The sequence below is a fragment of the Hippocampus zosterae genome, chromosome 14, assembly GCF_025434085.1.
Source record: "Hippocampus zosterae strain Florida chromosome 14, ASM2543408v3, whole genome shotgun sequence".
NCBI classification, from domain to species: domain Eukaryota; kingdom Metazoa; phylum Chordata; class Actinopteri; order Syngnathiformes; family Syngnathidae; genus Hippocampus; species Hippocampus zosterae.
Genome location: NC_067464.1, coordinates 15,450,355 through 15,463,906, shown reverse-complemented (window position 1 = coordinate 15,463,906; position 13,552 = coordinate 15,450,355). Strand labels below are relative to the sequence as shown.

At 42.0% G+C, this 13,552-nt stretch overlaps 2 protein-coding genes across 3 annotated transcripts in view; one reads left to right on the top strand and one right to left on the bottom strand.

Moving 5' to 3' along the window:
* The window catches only part of LOC127614473 (uncharacterized), a 316,500-nt gene that overhangs the window by 107,447 nt on the left and 195,501 nt on the right, over nucleotides 1–13,552 (bottom strand). The window lies entirely within an intron of this gene.
* The window catches only part of clmna (calmin a), a 68,699-nt gene that overhangs the window by 7,071 nt on the left and 48,076 nt on the right, over nucleotides 1–13,552 (top strand). For both annotated transcript variants that reach the window (XM_052085672.1, XM_052085671.1), the window contains exon 2: nucleotides 5,610–5,671. In XM_052085672.1, the coding sequence (XP_051941632.1) occupies nucleotides 5,610–5,671 (62 nt within the window). The remainder of the gene's footprint in view (nucleotides 1–5,609; nucleotides 5,672–13,552) is intronic.

Sequence of the window (13,552 nt, the reverse complement as noted above, 5' to 3'; positions counted from 1 at the left end):
AATCGCTCGGGCATCTTAGCGAAAAAATGTTGTCTACCCACAAGCATTGCAATGAAATTGTTAGTTATTTAGTCGAGCTAAACATCTCTTTATTTTCGCGATAAGCAATGAAGATGTGAAGATGAAATGAAAATGAATGAAGATCAAAAAGTTGAACCAAGCAACAACACTTTTGTGGGCCGAAGGCCCACCTTACCAGCCTCTATATATATATATATATATATATATATATATTTATATATACACACACACACACACACACACACACACACACACACACACACACACATATAGCGGCTGGATAGCTCTGTTGGTAAGGCATCGGTTTGACATACGGGAGACGGTGGTTCGAATCCCGCTTGGGGCAAAAATGAGCAGATAACACCATCCAGTGTGGGTCCTTGGGCAAGATCCTTCACACTAATGTGAAGGATCACAATGATGAGAGACAATAAAACGAATGACATGCCAGCTCAGACGTCGCCCGGCCAAACAAGGTCTGCGTCAGGTGCTGGGGAACCAGAGCACCTTGATGAAAAATGGGCTACTGGAACAAAGCGGAGATGGACGAGATGCGATAACATGGCTCTGTTGGAATGCTACTACTCAAGCAACCCTAGTCAGAGGGGTTACATGCAAACCCACAGTCACGGTTGACCACGAAACAACTAGTAGCTCAGTGTTCCAACATCCACAAACGGCAACTGCTGTCACAAGTTGAGATGGATGAGGTACAACGCAGGTTCCATGGTGAAGGGCCCCAGGCTGCCAGATCAGAGGAGGAGGCTCTTGCGTAACATGATCTCCAGGATAAAAAAAGACCCTAGCACATAATAAGCATATGACAGTTACAACAATGAGGGGGAGGATGAATGGGAAGGGGGAGGAGGGGTGACCGCGACGCGGCCCGTCCAACCAGCTGCACAGTCCGCAGTGCCCTCTGTAGATCATTCCATGTCGCGGGGGGAAAAGAAGAGGAACGATGAAGGCGGTGAGGATGAGGATGTGTATGCGCGTGTGATTGTCTGGTTGTGTATGTGTATGCGTGAACAGGCCGTAGCTGCTTCGTCAAGGTCTGCTCATGAAGACAGTCCTGGCTTATCGGTCCATGGCCGAGAAGGAGGGGGATGATGGTGGGGGCACTAGCTTCCGTGCATACCTTCCATCCAGGGGAAAGGGGTCCAAATAGTGTTGTTTGTTTTGGAGGGACGGCCGCCAACAATTTCAGGTGGCCTTGAGTCCGTGGCTGTATCCCTTCACTGGCACCGATCAGCCAAATCCTCAATTCCTTTTCAAAGCGAGAATTGACAATTGCGGTTGAGCTCAGTCACCGCTTGAGTCTGAGTGTTGGACATTCGCGGCACACCATTGAGAATGACCGGCAGCTTCTTCACTTCCAATAAAGCTGCTCCTGTCGGTTGGATTTTGTGATAGAACAGGAAACTGCTAACACCAAACTGCAGCATACCTGCTATCAGAAGGCCGCTAATGTAGTTGTCTTCCTCCTCCTCAACGGTCAGTATAGACAGGCACACCATTCTCCGCTTCCTCCATGGATCTAGGGTGTGCCGAGCAGCAAATGTCCCGAGGGGCAAGCAGGCTCCCCACTGCCTGCTCTTCTCATCGAGAAAATCTTGTCGATCGCATCAAGAGACCAGCCAACCAATTCCATGGTATGTTTGCGGAGGCTAGGAGAAGACAGCACAAGGACAGCACATAGACTGAGTGGCGAGCAAGGGGACAGAGGAAAAAAGCGTCCGCCTTCGTCGAGAGCCAAGCAGAAAAAAAGGAATACATATATATATATATATATATATATATATATATATATATTTAATATACAGTACTGTATATGTTGCTCTATGTGACTTGCTGTTGTTTTGAGGTTTCTCGCGGACCGTTTGCGTACTAAAAAAAAAAACCTGTTGATGTTACTTGACAGATTTTCATTTAGCGCGGGTGGTTTTGGTCCCCATTGACCGCGATAAACGAGGGATTACTGTATTGTTTTTATAGTCTAAGAGATTTTGGTCCGTTGTACGTCACTATATTTGATGCAGCTTTCAATATCGACCTAATTTGCAGTATTGAACCAAAAAAAAACGTGTGTGTGTGTGTGTGTATGTATATATATATATATATATATATATATATATATATATATATATTTGAGCTGTCAGTTTAGCGCGTTTTTATTGGCATTAATTTAAATGAATTTTAACGGGATTCAATTTTTTTCTCGCGAGATTAACGCGGCTCACGTCACAAGCGGATGTTGCGTTGCTCTATAAATACACCAGAAACAAAACAACAGGCGCGCTGCAGAAGTCCACGCACATATCTGTTTTGCCAGCCACGGCAGCGCGAGACACCGAAAACGGATACTTATGGAGTTTATGAATGGAAAGTTTACTTTTAAAAAGTTGCCATATTCCAACTCAACTGACAAGACCAAAGTTATCTGTTCTTCTCTCTCTCTCTGTATCATACAGGTATACGATGTATGCCACTGACGCAATTGTTACTTGTTTGGAACTATTTTGTGTGGAAGGTTACAGTGTTCTGTGTCCAACTGTCCATATAAATAGAGCGGGTGGAGCTTCTCTGTGTTCGTCTGACAGTGACAGTGCGCTACAGTGGTAGCAACCTAGCTAAAGTAAAATGTCTCCAGTGTTGTCATCGAACCAAGTGCAGTCATTTGAAATGAGGTCTACACAAAACCGTAGAGAGAGTTCTGCGCAAGAAGGACCAACACAATCAACATAGCCTGACTGTGTTAGGGGGAGTGAACCCCCGCCCCTTTCAGAATGCTTTGCCCCTGCAGCATGGGGGAAGTGGGTGTGCTTGTTTGTACGGCCGGCAGTTTCGAACACAGCGACACATAATGAACGCTGGTGTCCGATGTCTCGTTATTCTTCAACAAAACATACAGAAACAGACTGCTGTGTTGAAAGCAAACTTGAGAAAAATGAAGTATCCAACCATGGTTTAAATCCACTATAGGCTGAGTACTAGTATACCTTAGATGTGCACTTTATAATGTTATATTGCTCTGTTTCGATTTCATAAAAAAAGCTGTTAAAGCAGCTGTTGTGTGACAAAAAAAAAATTCACCATTATTGATGGACAGTAATATTGTGTGAGAGATTATGTGTGAATAACTGCACCAAGTGAAAAATGTTCATGTAAAATTGAAAATCGAAATTGTTATTTCAGTAAATATTTGCATTTGGCACATAGAAAATTGATTCATGATTCCATGTTGATGAGAGCATTAAAATGGGGAAAAATAGGACAAAAAATGTAAGAGGAAATTCAGAAACGATGAAAAATGTGTTAGTAATCACGAAAATTGAAATCCCAAACCCGGCAGCTTGAGAGACTTTATAGGAAAACCGGCCTCACTGCTCACAAGGACATCTATGCAGCTCAACTATCCCTCTACAAGGATTCCATCTCTCAAGCAAAATCACATTACTACTCCGGACTCATCTGCTCCAATGCTGGAAATACTAAGACTCTCTTTTCCCTTTGGAACAGAATCACTCAACCTCCTGACTCCCTACCACCTCACTTTTACTCTCTTGACACCTGCAACGCACTTTTCCTCTTTTTCAATGAAAAAATCAACAGAATCCACCAGCATCTGGGCTCCTCTGTACCTTTTCCCTCATCTGACCCTCTCACTCCTTGCAAACTCTTCTCTTATTTTGAACTCCCCCATCTCTCATTAATTTCAGACCTTATCATTCAATCCAAGACTTCCTCCTGTCAGCTCGATCCCCTCCCCACAGTTCTGGTCAAATCCTGCCTACCCTCTCTGCTTCCCTTCATCTCAGCCATTATCCATTCCTCTCTGTCGACTGGAATTGTTCCTGTGCTCTTCAAAACTGCAGCGGTCACCCCAATCCTGAAAAAACCTGGTTCAGATCCCAATGACTTCAATAACCTACGCACCATTTCCCAACTTCCCTTCATCTCGAAAATTCTGGAGAAAACTGTCGCCTCTCAGCTCCACTCCCACCTCACCGACAATAGTCTTTATGAACAATTCCAGTCCGGCTTCCGTCCCCGTCATAGTACTGAAACAGCCCTCATAAAAATCACAAACGATTTTCTCATGGCAGCAGACTCTGGCCTTATCTCCATCCTCATCCTCCTTGACCTGAGTGCAGCCTTCGACACAATCTCTCACCCCATCCTCCTCAATAGACTCTCTACCATAGGCATCACCAACACCCCTCTACATTGGTTCCACTCATATCTCACTGGCCGCTCTCAGTTCATTCAACTTGATTCTTTTACTTCACAATCCCTCCCCGTTTCTTCTGGTGTTCCCCAGGGTTCCGTCCTCGGTCCGCTCCTCTTCATTGTCTACCTCCTTCCACTCGGAAACATTTTCCGCATATTTGGCTTACACTTTCACTGCTTTGCGGATGACACCCAGCTCTATCTCTCCAGCAAACCCGACGCTTCTCTCCCACCCTCGTCCCTCTCTCACTGTCTCTCAGAAATCAAATCTTGGTTCACCCACAATTTCCTCAAGCTAAGCAGCAATAAAACTGAACTCCTACTCGTCGGTACCAAATCCACTCTAAACAAAGCCGACAGTTTCTCCCTCACAATTGATAATGCCACTATATCTCCTTCCCCCCAGGTGAAGAGTCTGGGTGACATCCTTGACAGTTCACTATCCTTTCACTCCCACATCAATAACATTACCCGGTCCGCTCATTTCCACCTTCGCAATATAAACCGCCTCCATCCCACTCACTCCGCACCACTCCTTGTTCACAGTCTCGTAACTTCCCGTATTGACTACTGCAACTCACTCCTCTTCGGTGTCCATCAAAAATTCCTCCATAAACTTCAACTTGTTCAGAATTCAGCAGCCCGGATCATCACAAGAACCCCCTCCTTCCATCATCTCACCCCCATCCTCCGATAGCTCCACTGGCTTCCTGTCAACCTTAGAATCAACTTCAAAATACTTCTCTATACATTCAAAGCCAAGCATAACCTTGTGCCCCCCTATCTGTCAGATCTTCTTCAAATCTCCATTCCCTCTCGCTCACTCAGGTCCTCATCCTCCCTCCACCTTTTTCTACCCTCTGACCATCTCAGTACAATGGGGTGCAGAGCCTTCAGTCGCTCTGCCCCCAAACTCTGGAACTCACTTCCTCCCAACATTCGTAATATTGACTCTTTCCTTATTCAAAACCCAGCTCAAAACCCACCTATTCAGACTTGCCTACCCGCCTTAAATCTTTCTTTCTTTATTTATTATTTTATCTGTTTTTTACTATTGGTCTTGGCTGTACAGTGTCCTTGAGTGTTGTGAAAGGCACTTACAAATGTGATGTATTATTATTATTATTAATTTTTAAGTTCATTTGAGTTAATTATTTTAATTAGATTAAATATTTTAATCGTTTGACAGCTCTAATATATATATATATATATATATATATATATATATATATATATATATCCAATATCGGAACAATAATTATCATGCCTTCTTCATATATATTGCAAGGCCTCTCTTTCCAGTAATTCTGAAAGTTTGGTTTTCATAAAAATCTTTTGTCTTCATGTCATTGTTGCAGTTGAGAGAGAAGTGGTTCAGAAGAGGACCTTTACTCGATGGATGAATCTACATTTAGAAAAGGTTTGTTCATATGTTGACATCAATGTAAATATAAAAACATCTGTTTTTCACTCTACACAATTTTGTAACACTGTCCAGAAAAAAAATCAAGATTTTAGCCCCACATGGATGAATGGACGGACAGACAAATTGAACTTTATTCATTTTATGTGCCAACTCAGATTGTCACAGCAGTGATATTTAAAATTTCACCAAAGAAGCAGCGACCATTCAAGTGAAAAATAAACAAATACAGTGGTACCTCGACTTACGAACGTCTCAACAACATTTTCAAGTTACGAAACATCTCAACAGGAAAATATTGCCTCTTGTTACAAAATAAATCTCAAGATATAAAAGATGAAAATACAGTATGGCCTTCTACTCGCAGCTTCAACTTTCCTAAACGCAACAAACATACTTAGATCTGCTCTGCCATTGGCTATTAAAGAGCATCTGCCTGACATCCCATTGGCTAAGAGGGACCTCTTACGTATGTGTCAATGTTTGTTTTGTTTATTGAACATATATTGAACATACAATAACAGTTCGACAAAAGTGAAGGCAAGCAAACATTATAAAAGGAAAAAAATAAAAAATAAATAAAAACATACATCGTCAGAGTTCAGAATTTGTGTCGATGCAGCGTCCTTGTCTTTCACATCTCGGGCCATGAGGTGTTCCGGGGTGTTTTACTTAAATGTGAATCACCTAGAAAACGTGTTTCACCAGTCGGGTGATCGCTCACTATGCTGTTTGCCTTGGACATTTTCAACGGATTGTTAAAAGCCGACAAAGTTCTTGACAAACGGAAACAAAACAGAACTTGGATCAGTTCTTGCCACAACAGCAGGCAGAGAGAACATGGACTAAAGGGGGCGGGGGGAACAAAGAGGACACAGTTAAAAGTTAAATGACCATTATTTTTATTCTTTTTCTTTTTTAGTGAAGTTACGCTGCGTAACTTCACTCAAATAAGTAGTCCCAAGACGGGTGGTCATGCACTGCAAGAGGGTATTAGTTCACTCCACTTATATTGTATGTGTCATGGATCTGTTTGTCACTAACAGGTGGCACTGTAGGGCTCGTGCTGAAGCTGCACACGTGTTGGTCATTGTGTCATTAGTTTTCTGTTAAAGCACTCCCTGCCCGACCACTCAATGTCGGGTCATTGTTTCTGTCAGTGTATTTTGTTCGTGTTTCTGCTCGTGTTTTCTGTTCATGATTGTGCGTTACTGCCACAGATTTTTGTTTGTATTGCTTCACCTCGTTTTTGCGTCTGCCATGGGTTTTTGTTTGTTACTTTGGTTTTGTGTTGTTTTTGAGGACTTGGTTTTGGATTTAGTTTTTTCAGTGTTTTATGAATACATTTTGTCAAGTTCACCTTTTCCCTCCTGCCTGCTTTTTGAGGTCCTCCACCACCTGCGTTCATGACAGCATGAACATTGAATGAAGGTTAATGATGCTTTGGGGTAGCACCAAGCTGAAAAGCAACTTTTCTCATTACGCTGGATTACAATTTACACTAAAACTGTTTTTCCCCCTTTTAGATTGGTTAATAAAAAGTAATTATCTGTAATTATCAACATTGACTGATATGAAATATTTATGCATTGAATTCTTAAATATTAAACACTATATGTTAAATTAATGTTTTAAATATTTCTCCAGGTCCATATTTTCAATAGTTAAAAAACTAACAATTCAACATACGGTATTAAAAGACCAATATGAAATACTTATATCGTGACATACTTTTCAGTCATATGGCCCATCCCTATATTTGTCAGATTTTTGGTCATGTCCCTGAATTAAATGGAAATCAATAAATCAATTTATTTGTCATGTCCACAGCAATCAAATTGATATCCTGACGGCACATTCAGCCTCCCAATTTTGATTTTAATGCTTGGTTGAGCAAAAACATAACTTTAATGTCACTCAGATTCTGAAAACATAAATTATACAAGGTTGATTGATCAAATTAAATTATACATCATAAGTAGTAAATACAAAGTCATACATCTGATCATGGGCAGTTGAAAATTGAACACTTGGCCACTGAGAGTCATCGAGGTTTGATTGTAAAGTTTGGCAACAAAATAATGGACAGATCTGCAGTTGCACTCCTTCACACATTGGGGATGAATGAGCTGAGTGACTGATTTTTATTGGGTCCTGTTGTGGGTAGGACTTAATGTCCATTTGCAAGGATAACCATTGCCATTATCGTATTCCTGGCAATTTGCGGCCAGATGGCACCCCAGGACAAAGCTGTTCATGGTCAAGAGCTGAGATACTGTTACCCAAGCATTATCAGAAAAAAATGGCTGTTGCCTTGTTCCCCTGCATGCCAAAGGCCCTGACCCTCCTCCAAAAAAGTCTCCTTTGGCCTTTTCTCTACAGGGCTTGTTTATACCGATCATATGAACACTAAGCGTAAGCAAGAGCCTGTTACCGGTTTGATGGCATACCACAATTTTGTCACCGTTTTTTAAAACCTCCACAACTTACAACAGCTGGGACGTTTTTTTCTCTCCCCCCACCTCCACCCCCTGAGTCTTCAGTCCAACAGGGCACCGGCAGTGTGCAGCCATGTGTCATTGTGAGTGCCACGTGAGTCCCACATCGCTGCTAAACACTTTGCAAACAGCCACTTCCTGTTTCAAGAGATTCATTATACTGTATAAATAGATTTGAATAGTTTGCTACCGAGGGAGGTTGCTGATTAGCATGGCTGCTATGTTAACATCAACTAGTTTACATTACATCACAAAATGTTTTATATGAGTCGCTCGTAGGACACAACCAGTGAGTGAGCTTGGGGGTCTGTCAACAATATGACAACACGTTACTCATAACGGACTTCATTTTACCTTCAATGTATTTCCCATCCCGTCAGTAAGAATGGTTCCTCTTGAATATGATGCACAATATCAATATGAATACTAACTTAACAAGCATGTAGCATTAACGGCTCCTTCATTTGCCTGATCTGACTGAATCAGGCAAATGAACACAGAAGTGGAGCATGTTTTACCTTATTCGGCGGCAGCAAATCGAAATCCTCTCACACTGGAGAACGCTTCCTGGATGGCTCCATCAGTCAAAAAGTCAAAAAGTCAGAATGTCAAACAACAAATTGCTATTCCGAACTTGCAGTACGTGTAGAACAGGGATATGTTGCGGTGATTCGGCTGTCTTAAATGCACTCAGTTTCGTGCCGAAATATCAAAGCTCCACCTATCAACCTGAAGCAGTCGGCTAACTCGGTCGGAATGATACAGTCAAGTGGTTCAAACGTCATCAGTGACGTCACCTGAGGCAAGCTCCGTCCCACTACTTCACTGTAAGCCCGCTTTCGAGTTTGAAGCGTGCTTCGGAGCTTCAGTGTAAGCGGGAGCATCACTAGAGATAATTTAGAGCAGGCATGCCCAGCTCCGGGCCTGGAAGGCCTCTGTCCTGCCTGTTTTCCATATCTCCCGACTGCAACACACCTGATTCAAATAAGCTGATCAAATAAATCAGGTGTGTTGCAGCCGGGAGAGATGGAAAACAGGCAGGACAGCGACCCTTGAGGACAGAGTTTGGACAGCCACGATTTATAGAGTGTTCCATAAATTTGGCACACGTTTTTGGAATGTGGTAGGAAACCGGAGTGAAGGGAGAGACTCGATTTTGCTAATTGCTATTGTAGCAAGTGCATTTTATCTGTCCATTCTGTGAATCCAAACATCCCTTATGATGAGTACAATCAATGGACAGCATTTTCCCTTGCCTTGATGGGGGTCACCAGGGCCCCTCCGTTCGAACCAGACCTGGAGGTGGAGCTCTCAATGGTGAGTGCCTGGTGGTCGGGCCTTCATCCATCGAGCCCGGCCCAGCACAGCCTAAAAAGACAATGTGTGTCGGACGCTGTGTGTGACTTCGGGGGTGGCCGAAGTCAGGGACCTTGGCGGTCTGATCACCAGCTCTGTAAGCTGGCTCAAGGGATGTGGAATGTCACCTTTCTGGAATTGTAGTATTACCACAACACACTTAGGAAGTGTTAATGGTCAATGTGTTGTGATATTCACATTAGTGCTTGTAGCTACGAGCTGCCTTTACCAATGCACACGCCTCATCCGACTTTGGCTGTCAGGCCGACTGGTGACATATGTGACCATTCTGGCTCCTGAAGAACCATTTATAATTTGTTTTCTGTTTCTGTAGTTACGGAACTGTTTTATTTTGTAAAGTAAGTTTGTTATTGTGAAATGCACACCGGATTAACCTGTTTGACGTTGTACGGAGAAGCTCCGAAAGATGGACTGCAGCTTCACGTACTAAGCCAAGCACTGCTAGTATTATGTAAAGGTTTGTTCACCGTGAATTTACATTTGAATGACGTTGCAATTCTTTACGGTTAGCGCATTTGCTCACGAACGTTGGTAATACAAGCATACCGGTAGTCATACATTTGGCATGTACCAGACAAGTGGGGCGCATTGTTTTGCCACGTTTTACTTTGTAACGGCATGTAAGCCTTTTTATGCGTGCGTTACAGTTTTACACCTTCTTGACTTGCCTCAACTGTTAATAAATTGCAAGAAACCTCAACAGGTTTTCTCATCGAAGGAGTTGTCTGTCTGTCTAGCCGCAGCAGGGACGTGGCAAAGGCAGAAGAGCTTGTCTTTTGGGCCCCTAAGCAAACAGCCATGCCAAATAAACCTCCCTTCCATCCCCACCACTTTTTATTTTTATTGTATTTTTTTGACAAAAAGTGACGTATGTATTTTAGGCCACTTTATCCTGTTTTGGAATTATGAGCTGACATCTTAAATTAGCCCACGTGTGTTCTCTCAAGTTGTGTTTTTCAGTACAGAGGTTGGTAGGTGGTTTGTTCTGTGACACACCTGCCTCTTGTTTTCAATATGCTGTTCTAAAAGGGCAGCACAGGCTCCTCACAGGTGTCGGATTTCTCACTTGCTCAACTCTGTTGCTCAACTGCGTTTTTGTTGTGCTGTAAATACTCTGTTTTAGTTTGCTCCGCGTTTTCCAGCCTTCCGATTCTCATGCGAGTACATTGATTTGAGTTTCAGTTGTGCTTTTGTTTCCCCATTTTTATTAATCTCGCTCGTTTTGTTTACAATTTATTCCTTGCGCTTTACCCAGGGTTTTTGTTGTGCACATCTTTTGGGAAGTATGCAAGTGATCACTCTTAAGCAATGGTGATTGATTAGTATCACGATTATTTAGGAATATTGAATCGAGCGCCATTGTTGAAGGCATGTCATGGAAAGCCAGCTCGCGTTAACACCATAACCCCAAAGTCCCTCCCTGCATTACCCAAATGTTACAACGGCGAACCACCAGTTAAACTTGCCCGCTCACTCGAGCTTGATTTCAATATTTCAAAAGCCTGCCTTGTATGTGGCTGCTCTTTGCCTGCCCTGTGAAACTAGCAGTGGGAGTGACATCACCCATAGAATAGCCGATATGGCTCAGTATACTGTCAATACTGAAGTTGAACCAATGGGCTGCTCCTTCCTTTGTAGGCTCAGGCGAGCACTATGATCACAAATGCTCCCTTTTTTTGTTTTTAGATGTGCTGATAAAAATTCCATCCAGTCGCAGAGCGCGAGTTCATGCTTTAATGCTCCTACAGGTCCAAATAGTCAAGGCACTCCAATCCCCTGTCCTTCTGTCAGACTGCACACATCATATTAAATCCTTCATCTATAAATTAAATAAATAAACATCCAAGTCTGGATGTTTACTTTGCCACGTTAACGGCCATCTTATTTAATGAGCGCCGTTTGCTTTTCAAAGGATGGCTTCAGCAGGCTCCCATTCAATGAGGCGTTCATGACCCACTCTGCATTTTTTTGTAACGAATACTGCGCGCTTGTCTATTTTCAGTTGTACATGTTTAATTATAAATACTCTTGGTACTACAGTTGTGAAACGCAATATATATATATATATATATATATATATATATATATATATATATGTGGTTAGGTCTCCAATTATTACTAGTATAAGGCAATATCTTCCTTAAAACGTGGGAAACATTTATTGTGTGTTGTTGGTTGATTACTTGGATCACTCATGTCATGTAACGGGTAGATGCTTGTGATTGAATATTTGTATTATCATTTGTAAGACACTCAACCTTTGTGGTTGATGGGGACCTGACATTAAACATTGACACCTCATGTGTTTGGCAAGATGTGACGTACCGGTACATTCAAATACAGTTGGAGATTTCAAACTCAAACACACACAAAAAAAAAAAACTTAAATGCAGTAAACATTAATAGCTATATATTTCAAAATGAATGGAGGCTTTCGAACAAATTTTAAAAGCTGACATTTTTACAAGAATGATGGGAATGCTATTTTACTTAACTACAATTAATGGTTGTGAGATATCCGGTAAGTCATCGGCACCAGAGTGATCCTGTTCCAAATACTGCACTCGGGTTTGGTAGATGAGAGACACTCAAGAATCACCTTGCATTTCTTTTTTAAATTGACTTTATTGACAGTTTTGCACAAAGAGCTATTAAACAGTATCCATTCAACCTAAGCCTTTCCTTTCCAACCTTTCCTTCAGGTGCGATCTCTGTTTCTTCACAACGTGCTCAAGTGAGGGTACATTTTTGTAAACTGAGGGTACAAATTAGAAAACTGTGAGCACAGATTGGTAAACTCACGACTAGTAAACGTTTCCGGAACAGAATTTTTATTAATATATGAAAAACTATTAATTTAACACAAAAGCGGCATGTAGCCGACAAAGTACAAATAATGACGCTGGTAGGCACACTAGGAAAAAAACCCGAAAGAAACCATACGCGCTTGCAAAAGGACGCTTGCAAAGGAAAACGTACAAAGGAAGATAGCTTGTTAACAAAAAGACAAGATGATCCAGTTGTGAAAATGTCGAAACCGAGAGTAATACCAAACATCAGAAAACTACTTAAACAAAACAGAGAACGAGAGTGTGGAGCAACATCGAGACTGTCTAGAAAACTGCATCAGAAAATCGGCAAGGTGAATTTACCGACAGTCAATTGTCGTCTGTGCTGTCCTTAAATAGTCCATGATCCCAGTGAGTCACAGATGTGCAGCGGGAACGACAAAACACTTCTGCCGCCTGTCTGAGACTAAACGGAACAGAAAGATGACAAACTATGGGAACAGATTAGTTACCTTTGGGTAAAGATTAGTTACCTAGGGGCAATGATTAGTAAACTGTGCGTAAAGATTAGTAAACAGTGGGAGCACATTACTAATCAGTACCCACAGTTTACTAAAGTGTAGGAGCAGATTACCGGTACTACATTTTGGGAGCAGGTGAGTAAACTGTGGTGACAAATTAGTAAACTGTGGATATGTCTTAGTAAATTTTGAGAACAGATTACAGTAGTAAACTGGGGGGACAGATTAGTAACCGATGGGGAACAGTTTTGCTAATATATTTTTTTCTTGTACCGTGGAAACACAGGGGCCTCGTACAACATCAATCAAAAGAATCCCTTTTTTTCACCTAGAATCACCAAACCCGACTGACAGTAACATTAATATTAATATCCATTAAGAGCAACACATTTAGAAAAAATAAAATACACAATGGCATATAAATTAAATTAACACAGGTGAATTATCTCGAAGGGCATTGGTTGCTCGACTGATTACCGCAACAGGAGGGAACTCTGGTTCCCCGACAGCCGTATCCTGCCTGTTTTAGATCGGTCCCTACTCCAACACACCTGATTACCTGATTCAATTGATCATGATAATTTCACGCTTCCCCTGAGCTTGCTGATGATCTGATCATTTGAATCAGGTGTGGTGAAGTAGAGAGCGATCCAAATCAGGCAGGATATGGCTCTCAAGGAACCGGAGTTCCCT